Source organism: Microtus ochrogaster, chromosome 2, assembly GCF_000317375.1.
Source record: "Microtus ochrogaster isolate Prairie Vole_2 chromosome 2, MicOch1.0, whole genome shotgun sequence".
NCBI lineage: Eukaryota > Metazoa > Chordata > Mammalia > Rodentia > Cricetidae > Microtus > Microtus ochrogaster.
In genome coordinates this window covers 59641291-59662228 of record NC_022010.1, presented here as the reverse complement: position 1 = coordinate 59662228, position 20938 = coordinate 59641291, and the positions used below count along the sequence as shown (strand labels likewise).

General features: G+C 36.9%; 1 protein-coding gene across 1 annotated transcript in view; it reads right to left on the bottom strand.

Moving 5' to 3' along the window:
• Myh15 (myosin heavy chain 15) overlaps window positions 1-20938 on the bottom strand; it is a 138063-nt gene that overhangs the window by 65966 nt on the left and 51159 nt on the right. Inside the window, exons 17-22 of the mRNA XM_005345129.2 lie at window positions 19364-19431; window positions 18387-18474; window positions 15951-16068; window positions 15013-15136; window positions 12057-12193; window positions 4257-4512 (exon numbers count right to left, since the gene is read on the bottom strand). Of these exons, the coding sequence (XP_005345186.1) occupies window positions 4257-4512; window positions 12057-12193; window positions 15013-15136; window positions 15951-16068; window positions 18387-18474; window positions 19364-19431 (791 nt within the window). The remainder of the gene's footprint in view (window positions 1-4256; window positions 4513-12056; window positions 12194-15012; window positions 15137-15950; window positions 16069-18386; window positions 18475-19363; window positions 19432-20938) is intronic.

Here is a 20938-nt window from a genome sequence, read left to right as displayed (position 1 = left end):
CCATATATAAATCAAAGCACCTAGAAGAACTAATATGGACATATAGACTGACAACTGATTAGAATATTATTTAATAGAGTTCTTTTGTACAACATAATATTTATAACATTGCTATAAATGTCCTGATGTATTTTGTTAAGTATATATTTCTATAAACTGAGCTGAGCAGTACATTTTATTCACAGGCTGATTTTAGAACTCAAAAATTTATGAATCATTAACTTTCACTATTAATTCCAATTTTTGCTTCAATGATTCTGCCATCAGCAAACTCTGCAAGTTATGCATATAAAGCATAAGTCCTGGTTATATTTACTCTCTCAAATGTACTGTCTCCAGATATCACTGTTCCCATTGTTCTCATGTTGTAGATCAAGTGAAATGTAGATGAAGAAATGCTAGAACTTTCTATGGATACTACTAGGGGGAGAACTCATCAACAGTTTTGTCCAGCTGTAACCACTAAAAGCTACAATAATGACTGGTCTGGAGAACTATGTCCATATGGTACAATAGTGGCATAAATATTATGGGAATAACCAACCTCTAAAACTGTGACCTAAAAGACCTTTCCTTTCATTAGTTAATTCTCTTGGGTATTTCTTTATAGTGAAAGTAAACCCACTGTTACTATCTTCATCTTTCATCTTCAGACCTCACTATCATCCTAACTAAAATGACAGTTTGGGAAATTTATTAACTAACCTTTTATAATATGTAAGTTGTGTCAGTAAAGAAAATACAGAGTAGCATAAAGGTAAAAGTCTAGGTTCATGGATTCTGTATAACTCCTATCTAAAGGACTCCAACTAAACAAACAGGGCTCAAAAGGTCAACATGAAGAATGATAAAACAGTAGATCTGAAACTTTGCTGAAGAATCAAAATATGAGATCAATTTAGGAAAAAAAATGAAAAGTCAAAGTAAATCAAGGAAACTCTCTATATTGAGGAAACACTGAGAACATCTGGTCTTCTCACCACAGGCTGACATGAAGAACAGCTGTTTTCTGCAGCCCTCTCAGCGTGTGAACAGGACCTGTACCTGTCACCCAGTACAGAAGAAGGAGGTCAACTGGTCACTTCATTAAACACACCAGTGGGACTGGAGAAAGGGGCACCTTGGCAACTTCCTGGGGTTTAACAGTCGGGAGAGCTTATCTTCTGTGCCTATGCTCTCACTTAAACAGTCCACTTAATCCTGGTGTAGTATGACTAAGTAATGGATTAAAAAAATCTTTGTCCTTTTTTACCTTTTGCCTATCTGTACCCTTTAAAAATAAATGATGATAGGCTGGGTGGTGGTGGTGCATGCCTTTAATCCCAGCACTAGGGAGGCAGAGGCAGGCGGATCTCTGGGAGTTAGAGGCCAGCCTGGTCTATGAGAGCTAGTTCCAGGACAGGCACCAAAGCTACAGAGAACCCCTGTCTCGAAAAACCAAAAAAAACATACAAACAAAAAAAAGATGATAAAATATTTCCCACACCTGTCAACACATTATAAAGTTACAACATGAACCCCAGATCAAACTTTATGATGTTTCTGTGGAATTTGCTTCCATATGTGTTGGCTATTCGCTCCAACTGAGGAGTTCCACTGGCTAGGCCCTGCCCCACCCCAGACTTCTATTAAGTTCCCAGCCCCAGATGCTGGAGACTGGCCAGGCCCTACCGTACAAGAAAAAAAAAAAACCCACCTATCCCTGAACTTGCCCCAAGATCAGGCCACAAAATCCCTCCAATCCTAGGCGATCCTGGAAAGCCCCCACCCCACCAAGAAACCTTATATATACGCCTATATAGAAAGCTCAGTTCTCTTCAGCTTCTCACCTGAGCAGAGGCAGGTGAGAACACCCTCCTGGGTTTTTCCCTCCCAATAAGTCTCGTGAATAGGTTTGTTGTGTTGTGACTTTGTTCTGTTTCTTGACTACTGACTGCTTAGAATGCCTTTCCCACCCAAGCGGTAACATTTACAATATATTTTCAACATCACCCATGATGGCCTTTTAAAGTGTTTCTCGCTCTTTTGCTTACTCCTCCCTTGCCCAAGTTGAGCTCTTCTGTCTCTCACATTTCTTCGGCTTCCACAGACCAAACTAAGAGAGGAACTAAAAGGCCATGTATGTGGTTTGGAAGAATATTTTCCATAGATAGCCTCATTCATTTGAACACTTGGTTCCCAGCTAGTCATATTATTTGGGAAGGTTACAGGACCTTTAGTCTGAGACTTTGGGTTTTGGCGTATGACCCCACTTTCTGCCTTCTCCTTCTGCTTACTGTGTGTGGATGAAATGCGATCAGCCAGCTCCCAAGGGCTAGAATCTCCTCATGGCTCACACTGTCTTTCCCTAAGGTGATGAACTTTATCCCCTCTGGAACTATAAACCAAAAACAAACCTTTTCTCCCCAAAGTTGTTCTTGGTCAGAGTATTCTGTGACAGCAAGAGGAAAGTAACTAATCCAGCAGTTCTCATCTAGACCTCTGCACAATGTGGTTTTTTTTTTCTTAACAGTATGGATCTTCAAGTGGAATCCAAATAGGGTTTAATAACTGTGGCTGGTATGCACTGAAGTTCTCTGCTAAGTGCTCTGCTAAACCCAGCTCAGAATTGTCAGCTTTGGTCCAAAGTATTCTTTACGACATAGCCTATGAGTATGCTGGCAAATCACATCCCAAAACAAACTAATAAATTCTCTTTTCCTAAAAGTAATAACTTACATTTGTTTTCAGTGAGGTTTCGCTTTTGGTAGATTTAATAGCAAGAACATCAAAGCCAACTACAAATAATTGTATTTGAACCCAGCATTATCCAACCTAGCACTGTGCTTTGTAAGGAGTTTAATAAAGATAAAATTGCATCCCTGCCCTTACGGGTATTTGAGGTCATGACAATTTAGGGGACTATAGAGAAAGAATCTGAGAGGGAATTGGAAATGGTATATGGGCATCAGATAGGAAATGAAGACTGATGGCATGACGTGGAATTTTAGAATATAAAATGTGCATGCTACTGGGACTGAAGGAGCTTTAGCAGGGAAGTAGCACGGCTCCTTTAAAACAGTGATGCTTAGCCCTGGCACAAGCAAGGTCATAGATGCAGGCTCTTTAGATCCACATATCCTCTACCTGGTCAAAACATCTGAGAGTAAGGTCTCTTTGCCATCTCATCTTTTGTTAATTCACTCTTCACAGCTGTGTTTGCTACAATACCAATGTTGAGAAAGGATCTTTAAAAATAAAATCCACTAATTAGAATGGACTTGGACTATAGGAGAGGAAGCAGGAAGACAAAATTGAGAAACTGTGAGTTGTTCCTACAGAAAGAAAGCTTTGAAGATCTGTCAGTCTTATGTGAGACCTACTAAAATCCCATCTGCTGGCTTGCTACTGAGTCATAGTCAGTTAAGATCCAGAGCTTCACTCAGGTGTGGTGGCTCACATCTGTAATCCCTGGACTCGGGAGATTGACATAAGAGGACTTCCATGAGTTCAAGTTCAGCCTGTATCACATAGTAAATTTCAGGCCAATATGGGCTATAGAGTAACACTTTGTCTCAAAACAATAGATCTACACCTTCCTGGCCCCATAATAGCTTATGATGATATTATACAGTTTTTATTATAATATTATACAGTATTTCAGTTCCTGTCTGTGAGAGTCTGATGATATTATACACTGAACACCCAGTAGTAATTTGTCTTTTTTTCTTTTCCACCTCATCCTTCTTCTTGTCTTTCATGTACATGTGTGTGGAATAGACACCCATGTATTCATGCACATGTATGCACATGTGTGTGGAGATCTGTTGATAGCACATGTCTTCCTGGATGGATCTCCATTTTATCAGTTTAGGCAGGGTCTCTCAGTTGAACCCAGAGACCATGGATCCACTAAACTAACTAGTCTGTGTGCCCCAGAGATTTCCCATCTCAGTGTTTTGAATGCTGGGGTTATTCCACTTGCCAGGCTTTTTCATGGGTTGTGGGTCTGTAAACCCACAGTTGCCAAAGCAAGTGCTTTATCTACTGAGTGTCTCTCCAGCTCAGGCTTATGCCTTCTTCTAAGACATCCTGCCAATGAAATTACTTCATTTTGATGCATGGTTTCTTTTTACATGTTTCCACAGTCTCAGCTTAATAAAATGTACAGTATTTTTAAAAAGCTAGTGCATGCTTCTCTTACTCCAGTCAGCAATGTCTTTGGAATGGGTCAAATTTAAAGCTAGCTATAGAGAACAGGTGGCAGGAGCACTCACAGCCTTCAGCTTTACAAGTAGATCATTCTTTTCTTGAACAAGGGAGACTTGCTTTGTTTTCAGTTCCTCCCTCTGAGATTCCAAATTCTCCAAAGCTTTCTGTAGTTGTGCACGTTCCTCCTTCAGTCCAGCTATCTCCTCTCCACCTCCCACAGATTTAGCAGGAGGCTTGATCTTGAAGAAGAGCCTCATCCAGGGCCAGTTCTTCACAGCCATAAAAGCTCTTATGTTCTCTTGAATTAAAACAAGAGCATCCCTAAAATATGAGTGAAAAAGGAGAAAAACATTAAGGCATACTAATAAAAACAGGAAGAAGAAGCTGGGCAGTGGTGGCGCACACCTTTAATCCCAGCACTCAGGAGGCAGAAGCGAGGCAGTCGAATCTCTGTGAGTTCAAGGCCAGCCTGGGCTACAAGAGCTAGTTCAGGGACAGGCTCCAAAGCTACAGAGAAACCCTGTCTCGAAAAAACAAACAAACAAAAAATCCCATGAAAAAGAATGGCAATACAATTATAAATAAGACCACCACAAAAGATTCCAAAGAATCACAAAGGGTTATAAAAGACTACTATGGACATTTAGAAACCAAAAATGTGATAGGCTAGAAGAACTCTATTTATTACTAGACACATAATCAACAAAGTTAGGTAGTTGGAGTATGCTACTAAACAGTAACACTGTAACTCCTGCATCTTCTTCTCTCTTTCCATGTGAGAGCAGCATTTTTTATAGTAGGCAACTTATCATGTACTTACCTAGATTCATGATCCGAGACAACAAAGCCTATTGTGGACTGAAGCATCTGGAACTGTGTGCTAAAATAAATCTTTCCTCTTTATAACTTAATTAGCCCAAGTAGCTTGACACATGTCATACATATGGAAAATTTGTGACATGGCCAGAAATGCAACATGAAGGGACTCTATTAAATTCTTAAAGAGGAAATAAAAATAATCATTCCAGGAAAAGTCAGTGAGATAAAGGAGCATTTAGTAAGGTTAAGAAAATAATTCTTTGGGGGTGTCCATATGACTTTTTATTAGCCTTTGTTGCTATTTGTCCCTTCCATTTCCATTCCACCCTGCCCTTGGATCCCCTGCCCATTTAACCCTCATCAGAGAAACTTCTTGCAGTGGACAGAAGACCCACAATAGAGACCCACAATTCAGCAATGTGCATAAGGTAAGAGAGTCCTAAGTGCAATGTCTTTATCAAGCCCCTCCCCTTAAGCCTTGGGGATCTATACACAAGAGGAGGCTGAAATATTGTAAGAGCCAGAGGTGGTGGAGGACTCCAAGAAAACAGCTTTTTTCATACACAGCAGAACTGATGTACATATGAACTTAGAGAGACCATGACAACATGCAAAAGACCAGTCCAAGTTCAAACCAGTACTACTAACAAATTGTAAATTAGGTTTCAAATTTAATTTAACTTTTTCACACATTTTGATCATATCATTGCCCTTCCCTCAACTTCTCCCAGAACCATGCCAATCAACTTCATACATTTTCTCTCTCTTAGAAAGAAAATAAATTTTGATCTGAATGACAATTTCCATAAAAAGAAAGATGTCACTAAAAATAAGTCTTGGAACCAGAGAAATTTTTCAGAAAAAACAAAATTAAAACTGATTAGCTTCAGCCACACACTAAGCTAAAGATAAGGAAAGCCTTATAAAGTTGAAGGTAGGTCTTTTGAAGTAAGACCATTTTATATTTCTTTAAAACAATTAAAAAGAATGAAGAGCCGGGCGGTGGTGGCGCACGCCTTTAATCCCAGCACTCGGGAGGCAGAGGCAGGCGGATCTCTGTGAGTTCGAGACCAGCCTGGTCTACAAGAGCTAGTTCCAGGACAGGCTCCAAAACCACAAAGAAACCCTGTCTCGAAAAACCAAGAAAAAAAAAATCTCTAAAAAAAAAAAAAATGAAGAAAACTCAAGAAATCTATGACATGCCACTAAGTGAAGAACACTCAGATCCAGGAAGCTTGAAGGAGCAAGAAAACTCAACTAGAGAAGGTACGCTCATAACTGTTCAGTAACACAGGGGTGGGAAGAGAACAGCAGAGCCATGCAGACTGGAAATACATGAGAAGGTTGTAAACTTGTATATCCAGATGTTTGCAAACTTTCTTAAAACTCAAGCTTGCAGAAGGTCCTAGAAGCAAAGAGTTTCTGCTCTGTATAACTACAGTTTGCAGCGCGAACTTAGATTCTTATTATCTAGTATCAAAGGCTTTGACATCACAATAGGGACAAAAGGCAATAACCATATTTTAGCCCCCAAAATTACATCATTTCTAACAATGCACCCAATAGAACTGACAGAAATATTTAAGAATTTAATTCTACTTCCACGATAAATGAATGTAGCCTCTGACAGAGTGGTTTATCTTCAAAAGTGTAGAAACCATGGTTTGAAAAGTGTACTTGGAATACAGACCTTAATTAAGACTAAATTTGAGGTTATTCCCACCGTATATATAATGAGAATTTAAACAAGTGCAACCAGCACAGTTACACAGTTAATGAACCACAGAAAAGAGAAAAATAAAAATAATCCTATTTATAATTGCATAATAAAATAAATTACCTCACAATAAATAAGACCTGGAGGTAAAAAATATCTGTATAAAGAAAAAAATTAATGAAAGAAAATGAAGAAGAGCCAAATACATGGAGAAAAATTCATGCTTGTAAATTTAAAAACTATTGCAGCATCATTTTTGATTGGGTATTTATAGTCCATAGCAATGGAAGGCAGAAGCAGAAGTGTGAGCTGGGTGGGTGGTGATGTCTTTGTAGGCAGGAAAGAGAGGGTCTAGGGCTTTGGCACCTGTGGTACCATTCATGCTGAATCTTCTCTCCTCAGTTAAACCTCTTTTAAAAACAAGCCCAAACAGACCCTTTCCTTCATTAAACTGATTTTTTTCTCAGATATTTAATCACAACAATAAGAAAAGTAACAAATGTGCTGACTTCTGAGAATATATGTATGTGTGTATATTTGGATATATATTTATATATAAGTGTGTATATGTACTCTATGTATATATATGTTATATATAATTCATACAGTATATATTGTAATGTAGACAGTTTTGAATTCCTAATCCTTTTGCCTCCATTTCCCAAGTGTTGGATTACTTGGCATGCACCACCATACCTCGTTAAATATAGTTTATTTTAAACGCTCTCAACACACACAAAATATATCTATATAAGGTGATAAAGTAATTACCCTGATTGCAGCAATCATTACACAAAGTGTGTATATATGAAAACTCAGATTGTATACCATAAACATAATTTTGTCAATTAAACTTCAAAAACACGAGGAAAAGGTAAAGAATAAGCCAAAAACAAATTGAAAAAAACAAAAATGAGATAACAAATTAATAAAGTTGAGGGAGAAAAGAAAATGCAATAAAAATTATCCAGCTCAAACACTAAATAAATATGCACATAACATAAAAGAGAGAAAGCAAAATAAACAATACTAGGTATAATGGCCTAGGAATTAATAAGGATTATTTTCTGTGAGTAAACTTGTAGACATAGTAAATGCTTAACATTTGCAATTAAGTAATACGTAATTTAAACAAATAATTTGTAATATTAAATAATACATATTTAGTAAATAATGCATAAACTGACTCCAGAAGAAAAATATAATTTGTCTAGACACATTAAATTTATGAAATCCGTCAAAAAATATCAAATTCAGGCTATTATGTAGGGAAATGTACCAAAGAGTCATTGGCTAGATAATTGGAGTAAAATATTTCATATATGCAAAGAGAAAACAGTCAATAATTCTTTTACAAGGTTAAAATGATATTTGCCTAAAACTAGACAGCAGAAATTAAATGAAATTTTAGACCAGTCAATTTATTTTTAAAAAACTCATTGTAATATTATTACAAAATGCATCAATATCAATAAAAGTAGGTTCTGTGTTTCAAAGATCTACCATTTAATGCATTTATAGGTTAATTTAGAAATATTATATATTGATACAAATAAAAAAATTAATAGGTTCATTATTTTAAATAAAAGCTTTACAAAAAGAAAATGGAAGAAGTGGGAATACTCTCTAAAGAATACATCAAAAACTTTAGACTACAAAAAGTATCATCCTTTAAATGGAAATGATAGCTTTTGCCAATGTCAGAAATATATCAAAATCTAAAGTACCACATTTTCATGAAAGTATTCAACAAGAGGAATCTCATGGACCACGGGTGAGTAGTAAATCAGAAAACAATATCTTGAAAAGTTAAAATTGTGTGCAGCATAAAATTCTGAGGAACCACCCATGCCTGTGCTTTGACACTAACTTATCAGAGAATGGAACATTTGGAGTTAGTTCATCTTCAAGAAACTCTTACATATAAGAATGAGGGAAATATCATTAAAATGTCACTAGAAAACTATAACATATTGGAACAGTACATGATATTTTAAATAGCACAAATTTAGTTTATGGGGAAAAGAAATACGTGGTGTAATATTTAAGCAATAAGCTACTGTACAACAATTAAACTCAGTGATCTAGCCCTATACTCATCAATACTGATATATTTTTTTAAAAAAAGACTTTTAAACGTCATAAAGAATATTATTCACATGAAGTAAGCATGAAAAACCATCAAACATTTAAGGATATATATATATATATATATATATATATATATATATATATATATCACCTAAGACTAGACAGAGAAAAATCTTTATTAAGACAGGCATAGTGGTGCACTATGGGAGCCCACAGATGTGATTCCTGTTCCACCTTAACTAAAGGTCGAGACTTTGTGCTTATTTTTACTCTTTCAAAGTTGTTGACAACAGGTATGGCTACAAACAAGAAATCCTGACCTAGGATGTGGTCACTTGGTGTTTTGGACATTAAGATGGCCCATAGAGGTGGATCTGCTTCACCCTGACCAAAGGTCAGAGAATTCAAGCATATTCCTGCTCCTTCATTTTTTATTTTTGTTAAATTTATTTTTTAAACAATCTTTTCTCATTTTACATATTTATCCCAGTTCCTACTCACTTTCCTCCTCCCACTCTCCCCTATCCACCCCTCAGAAAGGATAAGACCTTCCAAGGGCAGTCAATAAATCTGACACATCACTTTGAGAGAGGACCAAGTTATCCCCCCCCATACCTAGACTGAGCAAGGCATCCTTCCAAAAAGAATGAGCTCCAAAACGACAGTTCAAGCACTAGGGATAAGTCCTGGTCCCACTGCCAGCGGCCCCACAGACTGCCCAAGTCACACAACTGGCACCCACATTCAATGGGCATAGTTTGGTCCTATGAGGGTTCCCCCACTATTCTAAAACCAGAGATTTGACATAGGGAGTGGCTGCCTACAGGATACTTGGTATAAGGTATATTCACTGCATATCCTGCCCAAAATATCAAATGATTAACTCAGAAAATAGTGACTTGATATTTTCGGTATTAAAGCAGGTAATGGTTCTGGTTGTCCTTTGTGTCATATTAAAGCAATCTTTTGCCTTCTTCCCGCCCCTTTTGTTTAGGGTATATTAACATGTGGGAAATAAACACAGGTAGATTCAGTATTCAGTATTCACTGAGTTGCCCTCCTGGTACTATCCTACGTGTCTGTATTTCTTTCGTATCTCTGTCTACTCTCTTTAACATTTCTAATCCACACACACCTACCCTAGAATGTACAAACTTGGTGAGGCTGGACCCCGACAGTGCACACCTTTAATTCCAGCATTTGTGTGACAGAGGCGGGTAAATCCCTGGTTTTGAGGCCAGCCTGGTCCACAGAGCAAGTTCCAGGATGGATAGCTGAGGGCTATATAGAGAAAGCTTCTCTCAAAAAAACAAGACAAAATAAACAAACAAAAACAACAAAAAGAGATCTGTATATCTAGTAAAGGATAAGAACATATTTTTATATTATTTACACATTTACACACGTGACAAAAATAATTAACACCAATTGAGGATCTGGATTAAATTAGATTTGTATCAAGGGAAAAGTACAAAGAACTTCAGTAGTGTTAGTTAATAATTTTTAAATTGTCAGCAATTATATAAAAATGTTAAGAATTAATATTCCTTGATTATGGTGTCATGAGAATTCACTATATTAGTATCTACATTTTATGATGTTTATATAATTTACAGTAACATTTGATAAATGATTTAGAAAATAGATTTTAATGGCCTCATTTTAGAAATAAAGGAAGTAAATATGAAAAAAGTAACAGCTTTACATAAGTATATATAACTGGAACCAGGGGTGGTAGTACACATCTGAGAGCCCAGCATTCTCAAGATGTAGAGACAGATCATTGGAAGTTCAAGGTCAGCCTGGTCCACACAATGAAGTCTAGACCAGCCTGGACTAATAGCACTCTCTCTCAAACAAAAATAACAGAAACAAACAAACAAAACCCAGAAGACATGTCTTTTACTAACTAATCTTCTGTGCTACACTGATTGCTATAAAAGACTCACAAAAGATCCTCAAGAGTTAAAATTTCTCTTTCTTTTTTTTCGTGGTCTTGATCATTTTTGGACAAACAGAATTAACAAAATGTCACTCAAGGAACTTATACCAAACCTTGTGGGCTTTCCTCTAGAAGTTAAACTATGCCAAGAAAAAATATTACCAATACAAAATTTCTTGTTCCTGGTCTGTTTATTTAAAGATTTTATTAGCACCAGGTGGTGATGGCTCATCTCTTTAATTTCAGCACTCAGAAAGCAGAGGCAGGCAGATCTCTCTATGCTCAAGAACAACCTGGTCTATAGAACAAGTTCCAGGACAGGCTCGAAAGCTATACAGAGAAACCCTTTATTGAAAACATAAAATCAAAAACAAACAAACAAAAAGGATTTTATTAGTTTGCTTTCCATGGTTCAACTAAAACTTTAGAAAAAAATAACAAGTTGTCCAAATGTAGTTATAAATGTTTGTATTGAACTTACCTGAAATGTAATAAGAAAATAAGGGAGGTATAATTGTAAGTCATTAGGACCCACAGTTGTTCAGCCAGAGGAAGAAACAGTGACCAGAGCACACATGCATGCATGCATGCACACCCATACGATATGACTATACCTCTTCAAAGTTAGCTTTAGGATATGTGTTGACAATCTTTTTTAAACATATTTTTTAATTAAAATATAATTGCATCATTTCTCACCTTCTTTTTCCTCCCTCCAACCACTCTCATATCCTCCCTCATTCTCTCTCTCTCTCAAGCTGAATGTCTCTTTTTCTTTGGTTTTACATAAATATATATGCATAAGTATACAAATGAAGCTTGTTGCATCCATTTGTATACGTAGAACTTCAGAGCTGACTACTTTGTATTGGATATCCAATTAGAGTGATTATCTCTGGGAAAGGCTACCTTCCCTCCCCTTAATTTGTTGCCTGTAGGTGGGACCTCAGAAGACTTCCCCTTTTCCATGTCAACATGTCTGTCAACGTTGCCATTGTTCAAGTCTTATTTAGGTGTGTGTCAATCTTTTCAGGTGTGCTACTGCCACAATTGTCAAACACATCACCTTTCAATATCATAATTCTAAATTGTAATTCTTCCCAAAGAGAAGATGAGAAGAAACAGGAAGGCCCTTTATACTGCCTTTTCTGTATGCAGATATTAAGAAATTGTCAAGATTCAGACTAAGGAAGCTAGTCTCTATTCCACAGTCTATTGTGGGGCAATGAAATAAAATCACATTGGTCAAGATATGAATTGCTCTCGAGGTGGGAGAGTACCATAGAGAGTTAGTACCTTTCTTCTAGCATCTTCTGGAATGTAATACGCATCAGCTTTCCCCGTGCTCTGGCTTGAAATAAGGTGAAGAGTTTAGATATCTTTTCATCTCTCCTTTCTTCCAACTGATCCAGAATGCTAAGTTTTAAAAACACCTAAAGGAAGTAAGCCAGGTACAGTTTCACACATCAGATAAGTCCAGTAGTATCTGAATGATGCCATGCACAACTGAAGCATCTTTGGGAAAACTTTATTAATCCTACGTCTTTGTACAGGTTTTATTCATTGTGTAAAATTTACATCCTAGGGAAGTTAACTTTATAAATCTAAAGGTTATAAAGGACATTTTATATTGGACATATTGGCAGCCTGATCATTTGTTCTCTATTCCCCCTTGATTAATAATATTGTTTAAGGAATATGATCTAAGCTTTACAGATACATGGCATTGCAAAGGACTTGGCAGGGTTCACAGCTATCTCTGTAAAGGATAAGGTCAGAAACATTTTGGGTATGGTGGGTCATAAATGGTTGTGTTGAATATTTGTTTGCTTTTCTAAATAATTTTTTAAATATAAAATGACTTTAGCTAGCTGCCTAAGGTTTCATTTTATTTTCAATATGTTTTTAATAGAAGTAAAATGAAAACACTTCTCCCTTTTCTTCCAGCTTCCATCCTTTGAATCCTTGCCACATTTCCTCTCCAAGTCAATAGCATATTTTTCTTTTGTTATACTCTCTGTGGGGGGAATCTATCTCTATCTCCCTCTTCTTTCTGTGTGTGTGTGTATTTACGTGTGTGCCACATGCATGCACAGACACACAAATATATATAAACACAACTTCCTGAGTCCATTTTTCTTATTTGTGTATATGTTGTTTCAATGTACACCTCAATCTACATTGGACAACCAATAAGGATGCTCATCCCTAAGAAAGGCCCTTCTGGCAATCATTAGCTGCATGTGGTTCTTTGGGTAGGAGTGGAACCCCATAAAATTATCCCGTCCATGTTAACATGTCCATTGATAATGCTATTCCCAGGAATGGAATAGTAATTTCCTTCAACCAATGAGGAAACAGTGAAAGTGTGGTACCTATACACAATGGAATACTATTCTGCTATCACAAAATAAATGAAATCATAAAATTTGTAGGTAAATGGGTAGAGCTAGTAAAGACTATATTGAGTGAGGTAACCCAGATCAGAAAGACAAAAGCTGAATATCCTCTCTTATCTGTGATTCCTGCCTCCATAGTCTCAGATGTGAATTTACAACACGGAGTAACCACAGAAACCAAGAAAGGATAAAGGGACCCTGGGAATAGGTGGAAGAGAAATAACAGGACACTGGAAGTAATTTTTAAATACCCATGTTGTAGGTGGAGGCCACTCATTTATTCCCAGCTGCCCAGATCTGAAATAGTCACTCAGAAATTATATCATTTGAATCACTGCTTGGCCAATAGCTTAAGTTTTTTTTTTTTTTTTTTTTTTTTTTTTTGTTTTGTTTTTTGCTGTCTCTTATGTCCTGAACTAATCCATCTCCATTTATCTGTGTATCTCCACATGGCTGTGGCTTACTGGGTAAAGTTCCGTCCAACATCTGGTGTCTGTCTCTGGTGGGGCTACATGGCCTCTCCTGATTCTGCCAACTGTCTCCCTATATATCTCTTCCAGCCTGGCTAAACTCTGTTAAGCCACTAGCCAAAAGCAGCTGCTTTACTCATTAACCAATAAAAGCAACACATATGGAGAAGGACCTCCCACACCACAATATGGTTGTTGCATCTTAGTTTACTGACCCACGTACTAGAAGATAATTTTGCTCTACATATGAGAAACTTGGCATTTCCCAAGAATAATCAGTAAGGACCAAGGTGAGGTGATAAGCTGCCTAAGATGCAACTTTCATCAAGGAATGCATGTGGCCATTCTTAAAGGCACCTTGAGCAACTGTGAAGGTGTATCTCTGCTCAAAATATGCCCAGTCTTGTCATGAGTCCCTCACACGTTCATTTTCCCATTCACAAGCAAAAGCCTCCTTGTGACTTGGGATTCTCACTAGCTCACATGAGCTTGAGTCCTGATGAGTGGCATATGGCAAAAACAATGAGATATAAGGGAGAAAAACATAAATGATAAACAATTTCTAAGTACTCAAAATAAAGAAACATTCATAAAACTATATTCCAAGGTTAGGCTGGTTGCAGACACTTATAATCCTACCAACTCAAAAGGCTGAGGTTGAAGAATAATGAGGCGAGCTCAGGAAGGATGGCTAGACAGAAAGTAGACAGACAGATCTTCACCCTGTTTTTTCACACTCTCTTTCAAAATGTCGGCCTGACGTGGATGTCATTAAGAAAAACTACCAGAAAATATCAAGCCTAGTAACCAGAAATTTCCAGAAATATGTAGGTTTCTTGGGTAAAGTAGAATTTAATCGTATTTAAGAAAATTGATTGTGGTTTCTAATTGAAATTTAAATTACTAAATTATTTAATAATAATTATTTTCCAATTCAGCACACTTCATAAAGCATTTCACATGTGCAAACAGTTATCTCTGGGAGCCTGGTTCACATTCTCTTACTCTGTTTTCTAGCACAGAAAGGTCAATTCAGAATTTTACATACTGGCCTGAATTTGGTTAGGCAATTAGCTATAAAATTTATATGCAAGATGGAGTGTAATTCAAAGAGGAAGTGTTTGACTAGACTGTGCATGGCCCTAGATTTAACCCTCAATACTGAAATAAATGATGTAAATAGAATCTAGACTTGTTTAAGTAACAATGGATTTTCTTTCTCAAGCAGAATTCAAGTCTCTGTGATGAACTAGCCTCTATCTGTAATATTTCCGGTCAGAAGAACTGAAGAACTTATTTAACAATTAAGCATTTACCAATATTTTAAAATGTATGCTTTTTGCTCCCACTTCCCTTCCAAATGCATTGACGTTTCTGGGTTACCTTGGTGACTCCACACTGGTACTGGGAATGGTCTATCGCCAAGAAGCCAAGTACTTCTTCAGCTGCTTTCCTGCTGCTCAGAAACTCACTCTTTGAAAATATCCTCGGGTTTAGAATGCAGTACCTATTTTGAAATGGAACCAGAGGATCATATGACACAAACAAAGAGTACTCTGAAGGAAAAGCTAGAGCAGATCTCCAGCTCCCCTTTCGATCTGCTCTACTCTTAACACAACTCCTGGCAGCAACAGTGAAGATGCTGTCAGCAATCGGTCCAATGGGTCAGATTATATTCTCTACAGTGTTATAATTATCAAGTTAATTTTACTGGGAAAGTGGGGACTGAGGAGGAAAGGGGGGAACGTGTAAGTAGCTCTAGTATGTGGACAGGGAAACTGAGAGGTTGAATTGACTTTGCCAAAGCTTTTCACCCTGTTGGTGAACTGTAGACACGTGCCTTTCAGTTCCTAGACAGGTGCTCTTCTTGCTCTTTCACATTTTTCTTGAATTGTCTTGATAAACTATAATTTTCACTTTTCAAATTCAAGACGTGGAAAGCAAAGATGCCTCCCCTGCCTCCTACCACCTACACATTACTGAATCCTTTTTTTCACTGTTGCTAAAAATGCAACAGTTTCATTGGGTGACAGATACCATGAAGCACACAGATTTCAGAGATGTACTCCAGGCTTTCCAACTTCCTTCCATATATGCTTCTTCTGTATGTTGGTCTAAGATCCACTGATGGAGACTTAAGGGCACTATATAGCTATTGAATTTAAGAACAAATAATATGGAGCTCTCTCAGCATGTGTCTCATCACCACACTTTATGGAACGGAGTACACCAAGCAAATAAATAGTACATGCATAAACACTCAATACAGAGGAAACAAAAGAGACTGCTTCAGACTTTCTGAACTTCGAATGTATGTCTACCTTTGCTTAAAGTCGTCATATAGCATCCGACTTGGAAACCCTTCACGGCATGCTCTAATCCCTTCCAAGACACCATTACTACGTAGCTGCTGGAGAACCAAGAAAGGGTCCAATACACCTGAAAGAGAGGGACACAAGGACTCAACATTCTCAAACATCAAATACTATCTTTATTGTTGCACATTGGTAGTAAAAGAAAGTTTGAATTCAGTGTGAAACACGTGTGTTGATAGGTGCTCACTAACATCCAGCCACACTTGTCCTTCTAGAAAGGATTCTACAGATCTGATTTACCTAGAATCCTTTTTTAATGTAGAACAAACTGGTAGAGAAGACTTTGTAGGCACATTCTCCTGGAAAATGAAAAAAATCATGTATTTTGCTGTGTGCAAATGACTGACACCAGATACATTTGCCAACTGAAAGCAGCAAGAGAAACTGATGAGGGCTCAAGTGGGCTGCCATTTCCAGCAGGAGATGGAGAGACTACAAAATGGGGAATGTAGTAGAAAGAAAGGAGAAGGTGGACCAACCACAAAATTCTATTTGCATTATGCCTAGAGTAGATTTGCCCACATTCAGGCCTTCTTTCTTCCCTCTTCTGCTATAGAGTGGAGGACAGCAAGCAAACAAACAGTACATACATAAGCACTCAACACAGAGGAGCACATCAGGTTCAGACTTTCTGAACCTCAAACGATGTCTGCCTTGATTAAAGTCATCATTTAGCATCCGACCTGTAAACCCTTCACTCTATACCCTTCACTCTAAACCCTTCCAAGACACCATTACAACACAGCTGCTGGAGAACCAATTCTGTTACCAATTCAATTCCCCTATTCTGATGTCAATATCTACATTTATTCTATAATGCAGTATTCTGTCACCACTTTGTTCAACAAAAGCAGCCCTTCTATAGCTGTCAGCTGGAATCTCTGGTGGAAGCCTTTGAAAAACCATCCAAGAAGCCAGTGTATCTGACCTTCATCAAGTACTCTGGACAAAGCCAAGGACCACTCCTTTCACAAAGGCTTGCTGTGTCTCTATGTTTCAGATCACAGGCATAAGCTAAACCCTATGTCTATACTCCAATCCTATGTACAGGACGAGATCTTTTATAACAAGAGGGATTAGAAGATTCTGACACTTTATAATGAAATCCACTCATTCTCTTCATTACATATTAAAGATTGTTTTAAAGCATGAAGTTTAAAACTTCATGTGTTTTGAAAACTTGCTGAAATTTGCATTGATTCCATTGAAGTCATCTTATAATAGCATAATTGTTCCAAAAGTCAGAGGTGACTAATTGTGTACTTTGCTAGACTGAAGCAGGACACTTAGATGCATTCAGAATCCTAGTCAAGGTCTGGGAATGTAGCAAAGATAGCATCTTTGACTAGCTTGCATAAAGTCTTGTGTTATTCTAGTCCTAATAACATGACATACACACACACAGATAAAAACAAAGAACTCAATTTGTAAGAAAAAATGAAGTTATATATGTGTGTCTATACACAAATAAACATATAATGTTGAAATGTCTCCCTTATAAAAATTCCAATAACAACATTACTTGGCATCACAGTCTCCCTAATTAGGTCCCAGTCTGTCAAGGTTGGGTTCGTAATTACAGTAAATTAATAAGAGCAAAAAATAGTACAGAGCCACACAGATCATAATCTGCACAATTAGGGTATGAATTCCAAGGATGCTTGATGGTCTGAAGACATAGTACTTGTCATATGGGCTCCTGTAAGACTGCACAACTCGAACTAAAGCTCTTGGAATACTGATGGTCCAAAGAGTTGACTGAAACCTTTGAACTGTGATCTAAGGAATGGGATCCAGAGAATTAAATTTGGCCAAGTAGTTTTGAAAACGGGAAAATGAGCATTGTCCTCTCTTCAGCTTATGATGTCCTTAATTCATTGCAAGAGTGTCCACCATCAAGATGTACATAACTAAGGGAATGGGCATACAAAGAGAAGATACTAATTTTGGAAAGATTACTAGAGAACATGTTTAACATTTTCTGAAATGATCTTCATGGTCAATTTAGATTATGAAAACCAAATATTATTTATTCCTGTGCCAAAATATCATCCTGACTGATTAGTCAATCTATTTAAGATTATTTTCTCTTTTTAATGAGTGAAATAGAAGTGAAGCACCCATGTTTTCACCTAAAATTCAAAGATCAATTCATTTAGAGCCGACTTTAGGAAGTCTTTCTGTGTGGCCACCTAAAACTGAATTCACAGCAGCCTGGGGAAGGTTCCAGAGACATCGAATTTGACTTCCTTTCATTTTTCTATATGGAAATCTACTTTTCTATAGAGTAAATAGCAAATAATTCTTTAAAGTACATTAAACAAGGCTGAATGAACTAAGATATATTTCCTACTGCAAATTGTAAAAATGTCTAGTTCTTACCTGGCATTTTGTTCATATTTGGATTTATACATCTCACAAAATGAGGTGTTGTTGATTTCAAATCTGTCATCAATTTATTTATGTTTTCCTAAAATAAAAGCCATAATAAATACAAAATCACTTTGCAAGCTGCAAAAGAACTTCAGAAAGTCTAAATCTGTCAGCTGAATCTGATATTCAACAAGAGCACCAACAGGGAGACAATGAATTCAACATTTTTACATGCTTACCAAACACATTATTTTCTTTCCTATGGCAAGTCAATACTTACCTGATAGGCACAGTGCTGTTTTGAGTCATTTCCACCTACTTTGAATTTGAATTCAGTAACTTTTGAAGCTGAGTGAAAAAAGTTGCTTATCATTTCTTCAGTTTTCTATCTTTAAAGCCTTTATTTTAGATCAAATTGTACAGAATCACAATCTGAGATGATTTAAAACATTTAAGAGTAAAGGGAACGGGATAGAGAACAGAAGAAAAGGCAATGGTGTGAATTCAGCCTCAGGTTTGACTCCACACTCAGTGTACCACAGTGGTCCTCTCTAAAAGCAGAAAAGAGCCAAAGTTTGGAGAGGTGGACAATGATGTGCCTTAGCTTCTTATTGCCTGGGGGCAGCTCTACCCACTGGGAGCCTTTATGAGCCAACAGTCACACCAGCCAGAGGACTAGTGTAGGCTGACAAATGGAACCTAGTCAGGACACCACTAGTGACTTCTAAAGCCATTCACAATAACAAGATGGCTTTATCCACACGTTAGTGGCTTTATGTAAGGCTGAAGAAGTGGCTCTCTGTGTAAACATACTTGCCCTGGAAGCCTAGTTACCTGAATTTGATGCCCAGGGCCCACATAAAGGTGGAAGGGGACTGAGCCCACAATGCTGCTCTGTAACTTCCCATGACTGCTATGAAATGCGTGCGCACACATCACACACATGCACACTAATAAGGATTAATTAATTTTAAAATGTACGTTACTTTATGCAGAGATGAAATCAATTGGAATGATGCTCCTTTCCTGCGGGCCTTCTCACCAAACTGTGTAGCTTAAAAAGAAAAAGAAAAAATGGTTTAAAAATTTCATTTTCCATAATATATAGTGTTGTCATCATGTTGATAAAAACCAATTCATCCAAGTTTTAAAACATGATAGTATGTACCAAAGAGCTTTGAGAATACATACATCCTTCAAAAAAAAAAAAAAAACGCCTAAAGTGCTTCTCCCTAAAGAAATAATCAGAAAGCTATATAAAGATACTCACACAAATATTATCTAGTCACTGTGGAAAAATTTGAGCAAAAGAGAAATTAAGAAAAGTCTATTAAAAACATTAACTTATGAATAAACATGCATACAGTAGAATGAATACTCCAGCTTTAAAATAATTTATGTAGATAATATAACAGATATGGAAAAATTTTAGTTTTATTTTAAGAGAAGAAGTTACAAAACGTCTATTTTGAATATCATTATCTTGAGTGTGTATGCTTAGGTTTAAGCACAGTTAGGTTATAAGTGATTGCAAATGAAGAATCTTGGGAGACATGCAAATGAAATATTACTACTAGTCACCCCTGTGTGATATGATAGGCCTTTTTATGTTTATCTTTTTAGTTTACCTGTGTTGACTGTTTATGGCAACACCCACATGCTTTGCTTTCAAGGTTTATGAAAAAGGCAAATCTATTCCCCATTCTTTATTATTGAAGTAAAAGAATCTACACTATGTCAAATATCCTGTAAACAGCTGTGCAGTCCCGATTCACTCAGATGTATAACAGCAGAAAGGACAAAAGCCATGGGCAATTTGGAGACTGAAGGATACATATCAGTACAGAAAACTAAAACACATATTTTCTGAACCTGAATAGTAACTTTATAGAGAACATGTCATGAAATTTAATCATGAATGTCCTTTTGGGAGGCTCAGGTCCTCTAAGTGGATTACATGATTTCTGTGTAATTCCCCACCTTTGAATAGGGAATACAATTACCTGACATTTCATTTTTAAGCTACAACTCTGATCTAAAAATCTATCAGTTTGCCAAGAGAAAGTGTAGCTATTGTGGACTACTTAATATGAGAATGAGTTAGAATTTTAGAAGGAATTATTTATAAGAAGTGCTAGAGTAAATTTTTTTAAACATAGTTCTTTCCTTCTGTGTGCTAAGAATACAGTACACCTTGAAGACAGAAACTCCAAATCCCTTCCCAACTGTCTGGCCATCCCTGTTCTGATTCTCCTATGTGTGGTCAGGAAACCACTTCCTAAATATAACCCAAGTAGCACAGACACTGAGAAAAACAATTAATAAATGGGACCTCATAAAACTGAAAAGTTTCTGTAAAGCAAAGGACACGGTCAACAAGACAAAATGGCAGCCTACAAATGGGAAAAGATCTTCACCAACCCCACATCACACAGAGGTCTGATCTCCAAAATATACAAAGAACTCAAAAAAATTGATCGTCAAAAGAACAAATAATCCAATAAAAAATGGAGTACAGACCTAAACAGAGAACGCTCAACAGAGGAATCTAAAATGGCTGA